This window comes from Mastomys coucha, unplaced genomic scaffold, assembly GCF_008632895.1.
Source record: "Mastomys coucha isolate ucsf_1 unplaced genomic scaffold, UCSF_Mcou_1 pScaffold11, whole genome shotgun sequence".
Taxonomy (NCBI): Eukaryota; Metazoa; Chordata; class Mammalia; order Rodentia; family Muridae; genus Mastomys; species Mastomys coucha.
In genome coordinates this window covers 7,499,213-7,513,238 of record NW_022196893.1, presented here as the reverse complement: position 1 = coordinate 7,513,238, position 14,026 = coordinate 7,499,213, and the positions used below count along the sequence as shown (strand labels likewise).

The following is a 14,026-nucleotide window of genomic DNA, read 5'->3' as shown; positions in this document are numbered from 1 at the left end:
ATGGCATGAGTGTAACACTTGGGGTTTTTAGGACCTGAATCTCAGGCTCCATATAACTGTCAGCAAGGGTTCAGCTATAAGATGCTACACCAAGCCCTAAGTACATTTCCATGAGCCTGCCCTCCTGGGGACTGGGAGGTCCCAAGATCCTAGGTCTGTGATCCATACTGGTTTGCTGCACCTGCCCAGCAGCACCAGAGTTAGAACTCATGGAGGCAGTACAGCTGTCTGTCTCTACCGCACTGGGGAAGGTTCCGTGAATTCTGGGCAGCAACTGTCTCGGGTCTCCACATGGCTTCAGAGATCCATGGGCTGTGGGAAACAGAACATTCAGGGACAAAGCTGTCCTTAAGAAAAGAAGGAGGTCTTGTTATATAAGCAGAGGGAGGGGCCTCCAGGGTCACACCCCAGACAGGTGATAAAAAGCTAGGCCCTCCAGCCCTGAGCAGCACTAAGGTCACAGGGTCATGCAGAGGTGGGAATGGGGTTGGTAGCTATGCCTACAGGAGGTAGCATGCTAGCCTTCCTTATTGGTGGCAAGATGAATTGGCATCCCCGTGTAAGATGTCCTTCACCCACAGTCAGGTTCCCTGAGAGCAAAGACCAAGACTGTTACCCTGTCCTGGGTAACAAGTCCAAGGCTGCTTCTTGGTCATGCCTGCTGGGCAAGCTGAGTCTCACCTGGCTGGCTCACTACTCTTAGGGCTGTAGTCCAGCTGGGCCTTTTTGCCTGCCCAGCCCACCCTCTGATGGCCCAGTCCCATTTGTCCTTCCCAGTCTGAGGACCTTGGTGCCTGCGCCCAGTTTGAGAGCAGCCGGCAGAACCGCAGTGCAGTGCCCAGCTCCAGCTGTGTCTTCCCCACATTCACGCTGCGTAAGCCCTCCTCAGAGACAGACATCGAGAACTGGGCCTCCAAGCACTTCAACAAGCACACCCAGGGTCTCTTCCGGCGAAAGGTATCCATAGCCAACATGCTGGCCTGGAGCAGTGAGTCCATCAAGAAGCCCATGATTGTGACTAGTGACCGGCATGTGAAGAAGGAGGCCTGTGAGATCTTCAAGTTAATCCAAATGTACATGGGTGACAGGCGAGCCAAGGCAGACCCACTGCATGTAGCCCTAGAGATAGCCACCAAAGGCTGGAGTGCACAGGGCCTACGGGATGAGCTGTATATCCAACTATGCCGGCAAACTACAGAGAACTTCCGCCTAGAGAGCCTGGCCCGCGGCTGGGAGCTCATGGCCATCTGCCTGGCTTTCTTCCCACCAACCCCCAAGTTCCACTCCTACCTAGAGGGCTATATCTACCGGCATATGGACCCTGTTAATGACACCAAAGGTAAGGCCCAGCATGTGGGACCCTCAGCACCCCAGCTTTGCTGCTGCTGAGGTAAGGGCTATGGATAGGGCTCCTAGCCATGCTGGGTAACATTGGCCAGTTCTAAGAAGATATGCAGTCCCCTGGAAAATCCCAAACCCTAGTTTCCTCTGGTTGTGAACCCTTCCTGAACTCAGAAGCACCCAGGTAGGCCTGGCAGAAATAAGACACATAGATTGATAGATAGATAGACAGACAGATAGATAGATAGATAGATAGATAGATAGATAGATAGATAGATAGATGGATAGATAGATGGATAGATGGATAGATGGATAAATAAGACACATAGATAGATAGATAGATAGATAGATAGATAGATAGATAGATAGATAGATAGATAGATAGATAGATAGATAGATAGATGGATAGATGGATAGATGGATAGATGGATAGATGGATAGATGGATAGATGGATAGATAGATGGATAGATAGATAGATAAACTCTGCTCCAAACCTCCCATGGGGCAGGCATTGTCAATCTCCTGTTCCCTTGCTACACTCAATCTTGTTATCCTGTGGTAAGCGAAGATGACCAAAGAGGCTCAGGCTGCCTTCTATGTACAGTCTGGGCCAGTGGTCTAAGCAGAGAAAAACATGGTGACCTGAGTGGCACTAAGCTCCACTCCATAGGCCCAGCACATATATAAAAGTCTTCTAAGTTCAGCCAGCTTGTGGGCATTTTAAGCTGATCTGCCCTGTGAGGTTGGAAGGTAGGACTGTCATAGATAACCCACTTACCTATAGCTGCCTAGGACCAAGAACAAGACCCTCCCAGAGGTAGGTCATAATTCTGTTAGCTAGGCAGCTGGTCTGATCCCAGGGCTAAGTACCTATGGAATACAGGCACAGAGCCTATATTTTGATGTACATACACATGCTCAAACACACATATGCTTGCAAACTAGATCACACAGTACTGTACTGTTCCTGGGGAGGAGAGTCTCTCTTGGGCTGTTTCTCTAGACACTAATCAGGGCCTCGAGGCCTTGTCCCCAGCAGGGATGGGAAAGCAGTTTTTAAATGTTGGGTCATTGTGCACACTTGAGGACATGGCAGAAGCTTCATGGCTTGAACAGGCTTCTGGAGAAGGTGTGCCAGGCATAGGAAGCATATCTCAGCTGAGAGTGGAATCTATGAGTCCATGTGATTTCTACCCCAGGCATGTGTTTTTCAGTATGGGTACTGGCAGATGCAGAACCTGGCACATATCTGTGCTCCCGTACCTGCACGGAGAACCAAAGTCAGATTCCAAGCAGCTTGAGATTGCTAGAGGCTTGAGGGGAGAAGTCAAGAACCCCAGTCTTTGGTCCTCTTATGCCCTTCTGCGAGCAGGGGGTCCTGGGAGCTGTGCTTTACTGACCTCATAGACCAGTTCTTTGCCCTCTTCTAAAGAGCCTTCAAGTGTCCTTGAGCTTTAGGGTATAAAAATGGGTCTCCTCTGCCCAGCACAACAGGAGGCCCATGGAACGTCTCAGGCGTGTCCTTGAGTGAGTTAGTAAGCAAATGAAGACTTGAGAGGTGATTAAAGGCCTAAGGGTCATCTAGCCAGGAAGGCTATAACTGGGCTGTTTCTGTAGGACCTCCTGTGATGCTACCCTTTGCACCGTGTCTGTGTGGGCTTTTTTCCCAGTATATTATACCCATAGTGTTCTGGCTTACACAAAAGTAGGAAATGGATTTAGCTTCGGGGCAGCAGCCTGACAGCACCCCAAAAGTCTTACCTCTGGACTCTGAATGGTAAGCAACCAATTGGTGGCTTGCATCCAGGCTGTGAGGCCTGGGCTGCTCTTACTATCAAAACCATCTCATCCTTGGGTCACCTCGAGTTTGCCTGTGTGCAGCTTTGCTTGGCCTTGCACCTCAAAGAGACCTCTACATACAAGCTGGTCATCCCTTCCTCAACAGGCGTAAACAAGCATTGTTCAAGAACATGGGTCCCTGCCGGGCAGTGGTGGCACACACCTTTAATCCCAGCACTTGGGAGGCAGAGGCAGGCAGATTTCTGAGTTCAAGGCCAGCCTGGTCTACAGAGTGAGTTCCAGGACAGCCAGGGCTATACAGAGAAACCCTGTCTCGAAAAAACAAAAAAAAGAAAATGGGTCCCAGCCAAGCATGGGAGTGCTCATCCATGATGCCAGCACTTGGGAGGCAAAGACAGGACTGCAGCAGTTTTGTTTGTTGGTTTGTTTATTGGTTTTTTTTTTTGGGGGGGGGGGTTGTTGTTGTTTTTTGTTTTGTTTTGTTTTGTTTTGTTTTGTTTTGTTTTGTTTTGTTTAAGACAGGGTTTCTCTGCGTAGTCCTGGCTGTCCTGGAACTTATCTTGTAGACCAGACTGGCCTCAAACTCAGAGATCCACTTGCCTCTGCCTCCTGAGTACTGGGATTAAAGGCATGCACCACCACCACCCAGTTCAGTATTTTTTAAAATCGTTCATCATAATTTTTTTATGTTAAAATGTGCAGGGTTTTTTGTTGTGTGTTTGCTTGTTTTTAAGTAACTGTTTGGCCCTTACTGTCATCCTGTATGGCACAAAAGCTACAACAAAGAAGCGATATAAACAGACTGCAGCAATTTTGAGGCTAACTGGTCTATAGAGTTTCTGCCAGCCAGGGCTACATGTGACATCTTGTCCCAAAAACTCAGATTGTGGTACAGGGAAGGTAGAGTATGGCGTGAGCCCTGCCTTACCCACTCAAGACCTGCAGCACCTGCTTTGGAAGACCAGCTGGCCTAAGGCGTAGCACTTAGAAAACGGCTGCTGCAGCTGAGGGTAGGGGCTCTCTAGAGGATGGAAGGGCATCGTGGGGTAGAGGACCTCCCGCCACTGGCTTGTTACAGATCTGGTGAAATCAAAGTCTGCTCTGTGATCACAGGAGTCCCTGAAACAGACCCGCTCAGAGCAGGTCCGTTTTCCTCAGAGGTGCACGGTGTTTCAAACACAAAAGAGACTAACTCCAACCTCCACTGCACTGTATGAAAAATTAACTCAAAATGAGTTATAAACCAGCCAGGCATGGTGGCACTCCTTTATCATAGCACTCAGGAGATAGGGGAGATGCATCTCTAGGCCAGCCTGGTCTACAGAGGGAGTTCTAAGGTAGCCAAGACTACACACACAGACCCTATCTCAAGAATTTTTTTTTAAGAGATAATAAATCAAAACATAAAACCCCAAACTATAAAAGTTATAGGAGAAAATCTTTGTCTTCTTGGGTTAGGTAGTAACTTTTATATAATACCAAAAACACTGTCTGTTGGAAAGCTGAACTATCAAAATTAAATATTCAACAAAGTATTGATAAGAGGATGAGAAGCTTAAGTAAATGTAGATCAGTGGTAGAGTGTATAAACCTCTGGGCTTAGTCCTCAGCATTTTGCCCCTAAAGAGAAATGAAAAGCCAATTGTTCAAGTTGCAGACAAAGTCCAATGATGTGTGGACTGATCTATGTGGTGATGGGTTAACGTGCAGTCATTGGTGTGAGCTCATGTTACTTTGTTTTTCTGAGACAGGGTTTCTCTGTGTAGCCATGGCTGACCTGGAACTTGCTCTGTTGACCAGGCTGGCCTTGAATTCATAGAAATCCACCTGCCTCTGCTTCTGCTGAGAAAGGTGTGCACCACTTCTGTCTATTGAACTCATATGTACTTTAATAGAGACATAAATCCTTACCTACAGAAGTATTCATAGATATGCATGTATATACATGGATTAATGGACATATATTTGCTTGTTCTGTCTGCTCAGAGGACCTCAGAAGCAAGGATGCTTGAGTAAGGAAAAGCACACCTGACACCCCCCTTTTTTTTTTTTTTTTTTTGTTTTTGTTTTGTGTTTTTCTGTTATAAGAACCCATAGTCCTTTGGAGAAATAGCTGATTTCATCCTAGTATGGGAAATATATTGACAAGATATGTCAAAAGTGGCTAGGTTGCTGACATATGTCCTCACCATAGAGAAGACTTGAAGCTGGAGGATCTTGAGTTGAGGTCAGCCTGAACTATACAGCAAGGGCTTAATATTTGAAGACATCAAAAATTTAAGGGCTGCTGGGCGGTGGTGGCGCATGCCTTTAATCCCAGCACTTGGGAGGCAGAGGCAGGCGGACTTCTGAGTTTGAGGCCAGCCTGGTCTACAGAGTGAGTTCCAGGACAGCCAGGGCTATACAGAGAAACCCTGACTGGAAAAAAACAAATGTAAGGGCTTCAGTTATAGCTCAGTGCAAAACACTTGCCTGGTGTTCATAATGCTGTGTTCAGTCCTCGCCAACCAAAATAAATAAAGTAGAGCCATGCCTGGTACTGTACTTATATCACCTACTCAGGATTCCAAGGCCAGAGGAAAAGAGGCAAGGTCTACCCTAGGTACAAAGTGAGTTCAAGGCCAGATGTACTAGTTTAAATAAGATCCTATCTCAAAAAGTAAAAAAGGCGGGGCCTGTCACTCAGTATTAGACTGTCTGCCTAGCACGCACTGAAGGTCTGTGTTCAGTCACAGATCTTGACATGGAGGCATAGGAAGGGAGAGGTAATGGGAGCTGTTCAGGAATGTTAGCAACTGAGAACTTCCTAGTGGTAAGGCTTAAACCAAAGCATTGAATAAACACACTTCTTCCTCGTGACTGACTTCCAAAGAGTGCATTGACGGGAAACGGGGGAGCAGATACTTTCACAGTGCAGAAATCTGACAGGCATGACCTCAGGCAGGTGACAAGTCACCGTTAGCACTAAATTACTTTGTCACAGGTGGTAGTCTGCACCAGACTGGAGCCTCCTGTCACCGTCATTCACCCGTGTCCGTTGGCTTTGTAGCAGGTGGGTCTGTGGACCAACACCAGCTCAGGAGCCCAGAGATGTGTGAACCAGCCGCACTATATCTCGCTCTGACCAGTACAATCCCTCTGCCTTCCCACCCACTTCAGGCCCTCTGGTCATATAGCATCAGAAAGGTCCCAGCATCTCTCACTGACCTGTGTGTGCACATAGCCACCTGTCTCCAGAGACACATGGCCATCAGCTTGATGGGGACAGACCCCCAGCAGGCCCAGGGGCCTCCTTGCCACCAAGTGTGCAAACCACATGGGCAGTGGTTTCTGGCTTATGTCCTGTGGTCCTCACGGTTCTGTTTGCTCCCCAGTGACACAGCACATAAGAGAGCTTCTGGAAAGAAACAGTAAGAAGAAGTCCAAACTGAGAAAGAAACCCAAGCCTTATGTTGAAGAGCCAGATGGTAGGGCCTCTGCAGCCTGGGCGCTGCCTCTGCACCGCTCTGCTCTTCAGCCATGGCCGCCTGGCCTTCTCTAACCGCTTCTGGGCTGGGGGAGGGACACTAACCTCAGGCTTGGGGCCTCCCAAGCAAGCAAAAACTGGAGTTCTGGGGTGCCAAAATGACCTAGAGAAACGGTGCATGCTGTGCACCTCTTCTGGTGGACCCAGGACAACCCACAGCTTGCTTCTTGGTGGACAGGGGGAACAAGGACTAACCTGTGAAGGCCTGGAGTCACCCCCAGGTGAGTGAATGGGCCTGACCATGGGGTGAGGCTCACAGGTGGAGGAGCTGATTGTCCTGTGGCAAGTGCTTCCCTATCCCCGTCCTCTAGCCTAGTACCTCTGGGGGCATGGGAGCCCACCCTATTATCAGCAGGGAATCTTCCCTTTCCTATGGTGGCCCCAGCAAAGCCTTCTGAAGCCCAGAGTTTCTGTGCCTTCTTCTAACAGTATCCTTCCTGCTCTGCCCCTGAGCCCTTTCAGGACCACTCTGCTCAGTTGAACACCAGGGAAGGCTGTGACCTCCCTATCTAGAACTCTCAGTGACAGCTCAGTGCTGCCACTCCCTCAGAAGGCCTCAAGGCAGTTCTGACCTGCCTGCACCAACTTAGTGTAGAGCTGCTTCCACCAGGCCACTATCCACAGTATATAGAACCCCTGCCTCCTGTTCCTTGTTCGACTCTTCATAAAACTATGGCCACTGTGTGCTACCCACGGGAATCCAGGGACAAGTCCAGCAAGCTTTCTGTAGATAAGATGTGTGTAGAACAGAACAGATGGCCAGCAGGAAGCTGCAGAGCATGAGAGCCTTACAAGAAGGCCAGGATGACCTCAGTAGGGCTTGAAATTTGCCCTTGCTTTGGACCTCCCAGGCTGCCCTAGCAAGCCTGTGTTGAGACTGCCCATGGGGATAGTAGTAGAGTTACAAGACCCTGCTTGCCCAACCATCAGGGAATGGGAGCTGGATAGATCTAACCATCTGTGAGTTTACCAAACAAGGTAGGAAGCAAGCTCCTGTGGAACTTGGAGCAGAACTGGACAGAGCTCTGGAGCCCAGACTATGTCAGGTAGGAGACTGAGGAGCGTTCCTTCCCTGGACCATGCAGGCTGAGCACCAGCATACAATAAGCCTCGCTGCACCTGCTGCAATAGTGAGAACCTGCCGCACTGCTCCTCTAAGTCTAGTAGTGTAAGCCACACCTCGATGTAAAACTGTTTACCTGTAGCCAAGGTTCAACAAGGCTACACTGGAGACCCCGAGCAGACCTCATACAAATAAAAGTCTCTGTGAGATGGCAGTGATTACTGCCTGATCTGCTGTGGATACTCAGCACAGAGCAGAAATCACTGCAGCTAACTAGACTCCGGGCTATATGTAGCCCCAGCCTTAGTCCCGGCCTACCTGCTGCCACCACAGCACCAGAGGCTGACTGCTTAACATTTAACTGGCTCCCAGACAACCATTCTCAGGTATCTAGAAGATGGGTGTTATTTCAGTCCCTATCCTACTGAAAAACTGAAACCCAGAGAGGTTTTTCTCATACCACCACCAGCTGAGGAGTGGTAGAAATGGGCAATGTGGTCCTGAGCAGCTATTAAATGAGGCAACCCTTAGTCATGTGCTGAGCTGAGCCAGGGCAGAGGAAGAACTTCAGCACTATCCACTTTTAAACAAGGGAGCCTTACGGCTTTCCTGAGGGTAGGGTGCCCTGAAGTAGAAGGCTACAGTACTATCTCCAGCTGGTGGAGGACAAAAGCCAGGCTCTTCTGCCAGGGTCTGTGGATCACATGGGACCTGGGGCAGATTGTCCAAGACGTAAACATCTGAGAAATCTGTAATTACTTTGGTTAGAAAGGAACCCCTTTTACAGATGTGAATAAACTGTCTTATGGTAAAGTGTTCTAATGGGACAAAATAAGCTTATAGGATATGGATATACACACACACACATCTAAATATACTTCCCAAGTCCTCAGATGTCCACAAGAAACATAAGAGATCTCATTGACCCCGGTGGATAGCAGGCTAAGTCACAGAAGGAACTTCCATAGGAGGGGTGTCTGGCGGCAGTCTGCCGTGACATTTCTTGGCATTTTCTGTTATCTGCCTCCCTCCCTGTTTGCCAGGACCAAGTGGGCGACACCTGACATCCTGTTCCATTCATACCAAGCCTAACTGTATCTGTCACTGGGCTGCGCCAACACTCCAATCCTACCAGCTCTGCTGTAAGGGCTGAGTCCCAGAAAGCCCCTTCCCTTGAGAGGAGCAGGCCTTGCCAGCCCTGCCTTCTCTTAGCCTCTGCCTAGAGTGCTTGCACAAAACACTGACATCCTGTAGATGCTGTCTTCCACTGAGAGCCAAGCCCTGTTCACCCTCTCCCTGACACTCTTGCCCCTAACTTCACCCCTCCCTAAGGAAGCCAGGGCTGCTGGAGAACTGTGTTTGCCCCAGTGCTGGCCAAAGGCACTAGATACTTCATCCAGAAGCCTCTTCCCCTGGGACCAGGGAAGACGAAAGGTCTTGCTAGGGTCACCTAAGGAGGAAAGGAAGTAGAATTGAAGGTCTGGGTGTGTCCTTCCTTGCCTGTGACTCCTTACAGGGAAGCGATTTGTTTGCAGCCTGTTTTCCCTCTGTGGCTGTAGAAGGCTGGTAGAAGGATCTCCCCACCCTAGCTCCTAGAAGTGTGGAAACCTCCCCTGCCTCTCCTCTTGGGTCTTTTTGCACTGTAGGACTGTGCCTGGGTGAAAGTGTGGGCTCCTGTCCAGCTCAGGGATGGGTGAAAACCCTACAATTGCTCTTCTCAGCCCCTGTATCCCACATGTCCACCCTAGGCTGACTGTCACCCTTTCTCTTCTAGGGGTGGCAATAAGCACCTATGCGAAGTACTGTTACCACAAACTGCAGAAGGCAGCCCTGACTGGGGCTAAAAAGGTACAAATGCTTCTGGGAGAAGCAGGGCAGTGCCTAGACTCTCCTCTAGTCCATACAGAAGCCTGATGGTGAGGCAGTGAGGCTCAGCAGAGTACCTGCTGACAGAGGCGCCCAGTCTGTTAGTGTCTAACTAGGAAGGCTTAGGAGACCCTGTGCTTCCCCCACAGTCTCTCCCTTCAAAGGACCTGTGACCATGCCTGAGCCTCTAGTTGAGGAGCAATGCAAATGGGTACTAGACATCAGGGAGCCTACACAAGTAATATAGTCCATCTACCTGGTGCCTGCCAGAGCCCAGGAATAGCAAGCATCCTCACCTCACTGCTCCCCTAAGAACTCCAACTGGCATGGTGCAATGCAGCAGACAGACCCTGCCAAAAGCAGGCCTGTAGTGGGGACCCTCACCTCTCCAGCATTCTGCATATCCGTGCGTTAGGATGTTGCAGATGGCCTGATGGGAAACCCCCTTAGTGACTTGGGTCAGGGTCTGGGTTGTCCCTGGTTCTGACTGGGCCAAGAACCAGAATTAGGGAAAAGATAAAAGAAGGAGGCTGGACTACAACAGGACCAAGTGCTGGGCTGTTTTCACAGGGCCTGAAGAAGCCTAACGTGGAGGAGATACGGCATGCCAAGAACGCAGTGTTCAGCCCATCCATGTTTGGCAGTGCACTGCAGGAAGTGATGAGCATGCAGAAAGAGCGCTATCCTGACAGGCAGCTGCCCTGGGTACAGACACGGCTCTCCGAGGAGGTCCTGGCACTCAACGGTGACCAGACAGAGGGTATCTTCAGGTGCCTTGCTAAGCCCAGATTGTGGGGAGGAAAAGGGAGCAGTTATGCATTTATATCTCTAATATCGGGCATTAAGCCTGGGGGCCATGCAGCCAAAAGAGACAAGGCAATGCCCTGCCCAGAGGAGGCAAGTTGGGTCTGTCATTACCCCACCCTACCCCTCAAATAGGTCATGGCCAGTCAAGACAGCCAGTGAATCCAGAATGTACCTGGATACCAGCAAAGACATCACACCTGACCAGAGCTTCAGGATGGCAGTTCAGCAGCCTGTGTGAACAGAGATGTGACATGCCCAGCCCTTGGGATGACACTTGCCTATGCAGTGTCAACTTTTGTAATGACTTGCCTGTCAGGACCAGGGAGGTCTAAGCCCCCCAAGACAAAGAGGGAAGCATGTTTGGGCTTTAGTGGCCTGCAAAGGGAACCAGCTGCACAGAGAAGCCAAGAGAGTTCTTCACCACTGACCCAAGTGCACAGGCAGTATACCCTCAAAGGAACAGCAAAGCACTGAGTCACCCCACCCTGCCAGACAGTCGGCAGAGACGGGTCCTTGAGGCTTTCTGCTATTTCCAGCTCTAGCTCTAGGACAAGATGAGCTCCTCTAGACTGAGATGTGCCCTGTGTTCTCTAGGGTCCCTGGTGACATTGATGAGGTGAATGCCCTGAAGTTGCAGGTGGATCAGTGGAAGGTGCCTACAGGCCTGGAGGACCCCCATGTCCCTGGTGAGCCCCACACATACACAGTAGTTTTGAGGAGTTGGCTTGCATGCATATCCCAGAAAGCAAATAACCATGCAGGCTGGGGCTCCTGTTAGGGATCACCCTGTGGCCTTGTCCCTCTGTCCTTCTGTGGCTGCATCTCGCCATCCTTCACCCTTGCCACCTACCTCCAGAAGAATTCTAATCATCTTCCTATACTGGACATGTCAGTGTTCTTGGCATACCCAGGGTCCTGCCCCTCCAGAGCAGCCTGGCCCACAGCTCTTGGGGCATTCTCAGCCACCTTCTTCAGCAGCTGCACAACGCTTGTGAGAGATTTTATTTTGTAGTCATTGTGGGCACATGCATACATACCTGTACTGCCAAGAATAATCCCAGGTCCTCCAGCAGCTAGTATCTCTGACATCTAGACTAGAGGGACCCTTTCCAGCCTGTTCCATATCCTCCCGTACACCCTGTTTGTCTGGATGTGGCCTCTGGTGGATACTTGGCTTAGGGGTCCCTAAGCCAAGACCATCTAAGTCACTCCCACCCTCAGCATCGCTGCTGAAGCTGTGGTATCGGGAGCTGGAAGAGCCCTTGATTCCTCATGAATTCTACGAACAATGCATTGCGCACTACGAGAGCCCGGAGGCTGCTGTGGCCGTGGTGCACGCGCTACCGCGCATCAACCGAATGGTGCTGTGCTACCTCATTCGCTTCCTCCAGGTATGCATGCTCTGCATCCAGTGCCACGCCACACCCCTCCCATCCTTCCCAGCCACCCTTCCACTTTGCCCAGCTCATCCCGGAATAGCTACACCTGCCCTTCACTCTGCTCTTCTCTCCCTTCACCCGGACCCCCTCACACAGGTGTTCGTGCAGCCAGCCAATGTAGCCATCACCAAAATGGACGTCAGCAACCTGGCTATGGTGATGGCACCCAACTGCCTGCGCTGCCAGTCAGATGATCCTCGCGTCATCTTCGAGAATACACGAAAGGAGATGTCCTTCCTTCGAGTGCTCATTCAGCATTTAGATACCAGCTTCATGGAGGGCGTGCTATAGCACGCGGGCTATGGACGCCTGCTAGGGTGACACCCAGGAAGGTGGGAGGGAAGGCCCCAGTGTGAGGCAGCATGCCAGGCCCCGCCAGACGACAGCCCCGGCCCAGGCCCTTCCGGGCAAAGGAGCCGCGCCATATCTCGCGGCCAGTTCCTGCAGGTACCGGCTCGCCCTGCCGGTCGCAAGCCAGCCCCGAGAAGTGCCTTCTGTTTCCCGGAGCCGAGCGACACTGCCCTCCTGGTCGGCCGAAGCACATGCCGTGTTGCTCAAGGCAATACGACCTTGTCCCCTCTTCAGGGCAATCCTCCACCAAGGCACTCTCGCCCTGATCCCTCCCACCCTAGTCTAGGGGCCTCTAGCTGGAGCCTAAAGGAGAGTTAGAGGCGCTCTGGAGAGCTGTGCTGGCCACGACTAGGACGCGGCTCCTTCGGCTCAATGCCTAATAGGTCTTTGTGCAAGGGGAGGCCCCAAACCAAAGCCCTCCGGGATAGGGCCAGGGCTAGGCAGGCTTTCTTGGGGCGGGTGCGGGAGGGAGAGAGGTTTTTTGGTTTTTTGTTTGACTACAGAATCTATCCGATACCCAGCCTACTTGTGTATAAAGATATAAATAGAATGACAGATGTCAGAACTAAGTTTGCTAAGGACATAGTTTTAACCAGATGCTATTTATCTCTTGAACTGCCGCTGCGGTCCTCGCGCTGAGCAAGTTAGCACCACCCTCGTTTGACCTCGCGGCCTCTGACCAAACTCCACACACACACACGGGCGGCGCGTGGATGAGACCTGCCTGGACTCGTCTGCGTTTTCCATTCTGGAATCTGAGTTCCAACAGTTGTCAAACTTCATTTCTCCTGTTTATATATATATATTTTTAGAGTTTTTATTTATTAAAAACAAGAGTCCCGCCATGCGGAGGCCCGCAGCTCTTCGGGGCAGGTCCTTGACCTGTCGGCCGCAGGCGCTCCCTCGGACGTGTGGGTCGAGGGGACAGTGCTCCGTGTGAATAAAGTTCAAGTGCACACTCGCTGCCTGTGCTTCAGGTTACTTCTGACAAAGGGGCGGGAGAATCCACATCGCGTAGCTACTTCCGGGGGCGGGACAGACAGCTCCGCCCCTCGGAGCACGAGTTGCCGGCGGAACCGAAGCCCCAGGCACTGCACTATGTGATCTGCTTCCGGTGTGGAAGGATGTGGCCGCCTTGCGGAGCAGTGCGTAACTTGGCTGTAGTCTTGGCGAGGTCGCAGAGGGCTCGGACCTGCAGTGGGGACGAGCGTGTCTCCTACACACAGGGCCAGAGCCCGGAGCCCAGAACCCGCGAGTATTTCTACTACGTGGATCACCAAGGCCAGGTGTGCCTGGCGTGCAACAGAGGGAGGAGTCCTGAGGGGACTGGCGGAGTCGGCACCGGGTGGAGAGTAGTTCTAGAGGCGAGACCTGGGGATGGGCGCTACGTGAACCTTGGAAGCCCAGGCTGGAAGCCGGAAATCCCGGAGCTAGCCGCTTACCCCGTCTCGTAGTCGCGCCCACAGCAGCCTGAGCTAGCACCAATCCCCGAACCGAGTGCTCGCGATCGCTAGAGCCAGGCGGCTGTCAATCCTGCGGTAGAGAAAGGGGTGGGGGCTGCAGCACTGGGAGCCTGTCTGTAGACGTGGGCAAAGTCCGCAGGGCCCTTCCACACGCCCCCTGAACACATTACACAGAAAAGCAAGGACAACGAACACCACCGGCTTTCTTGCCAGGACTCACTGTCCACTGTGTCCCTTCTGCAGCTTTTCCTAGATGACTCCAAAATGAAGAACTTTGTCACCTGCTTCAAAGGTATTGCTTACTGCGCTGCTCCCTCATGTCTCTCTCCACCCTTCAGGGCCTCGGCTCCCCAACTCTGAGGGAAGCCC

The 14,026-nt window shown here is 51.4% G+C and overlaps 2 protein-coding genes and 1 long non-coding RNA gene across 6 annotated transcripts in view; 2 read left to right on the top strand and 1 right to left on the bottom strand.

The window, feature by feature from the left end:
* Positions 1-13,154, top strand: part of Arhgap39 (Rho GTPase activating protein 39) — a 96,248-nt gene extending 83,094 nt beyond the window's left edge. For 2 of the 4 annotated variants that reach the window (XM_031347795.1, XM_031347807.1), the window contains 7 exons: positions 778-1,339; positions 6,517-6,609; positions 9,506-9,579; positions 10,168-10,367; positions 10,999-11,090; positions 11,626-11,795; positions 11,940-13,150. In XM_031347795.1, the coding sequence (XP_031203655.1) occupies positions 778-1,339; positions 6,517-6,609; positions 9,506-9,579; positions 10,168-10,367; positions 10,999-11,090; positions 11,626-11,795; positions 11,940-12,134 (1,386 nt within the window). In that variant the 3' untranslated portion in view covers positions 12,135-13,150. Of the gene's footprint in view, positions 1-777; positions 1,340-6,516; positions 6,610-9,505; positions 9,580-10,167; positions 10,368-10,998; positions 11,091-11,625; positions 11,796-11,939 lie in introns of those variants that run through there. The other 2 variants (XR_004112341.1, XM_031347799.1) reach the window with 2 other exon arrangements.
* LOC116074976 lies at positions 12,998-14,020 on the bottom strand. The gene is made up of 2 exons (XR_004112366.1): positions 13,637-14,020; positions 12,998-13,386 (listed from the first exon to the last, which is right to left on the bottom strand). It is a non-coding gene; the product is annotated as an uncharacterized LOC116074976 (long non-coding RNA).
* The window catches only part of CUNH8orf82 (chromosome unknown C8orf82 homolog), a 2,435-nt gene continuing 1,611 nt past the window's right edge, over positions 13,203-14,026 (top strand). The window contains exons 1-2 of the mRNA XM_031347878.1: positions 13,203-13,480; positions 13,901-13,949. Coding sequence (XP_031203738.1) covers positions 13,319-13,480; positions 13,901-13,949 — 211 coding nt within the window. The 5' untranslated portion in view covers positions 13,203-13,318. The remainder of the gene's footprint in view (positions 13,481-13,900; positions 13,950-14,026) is intronic.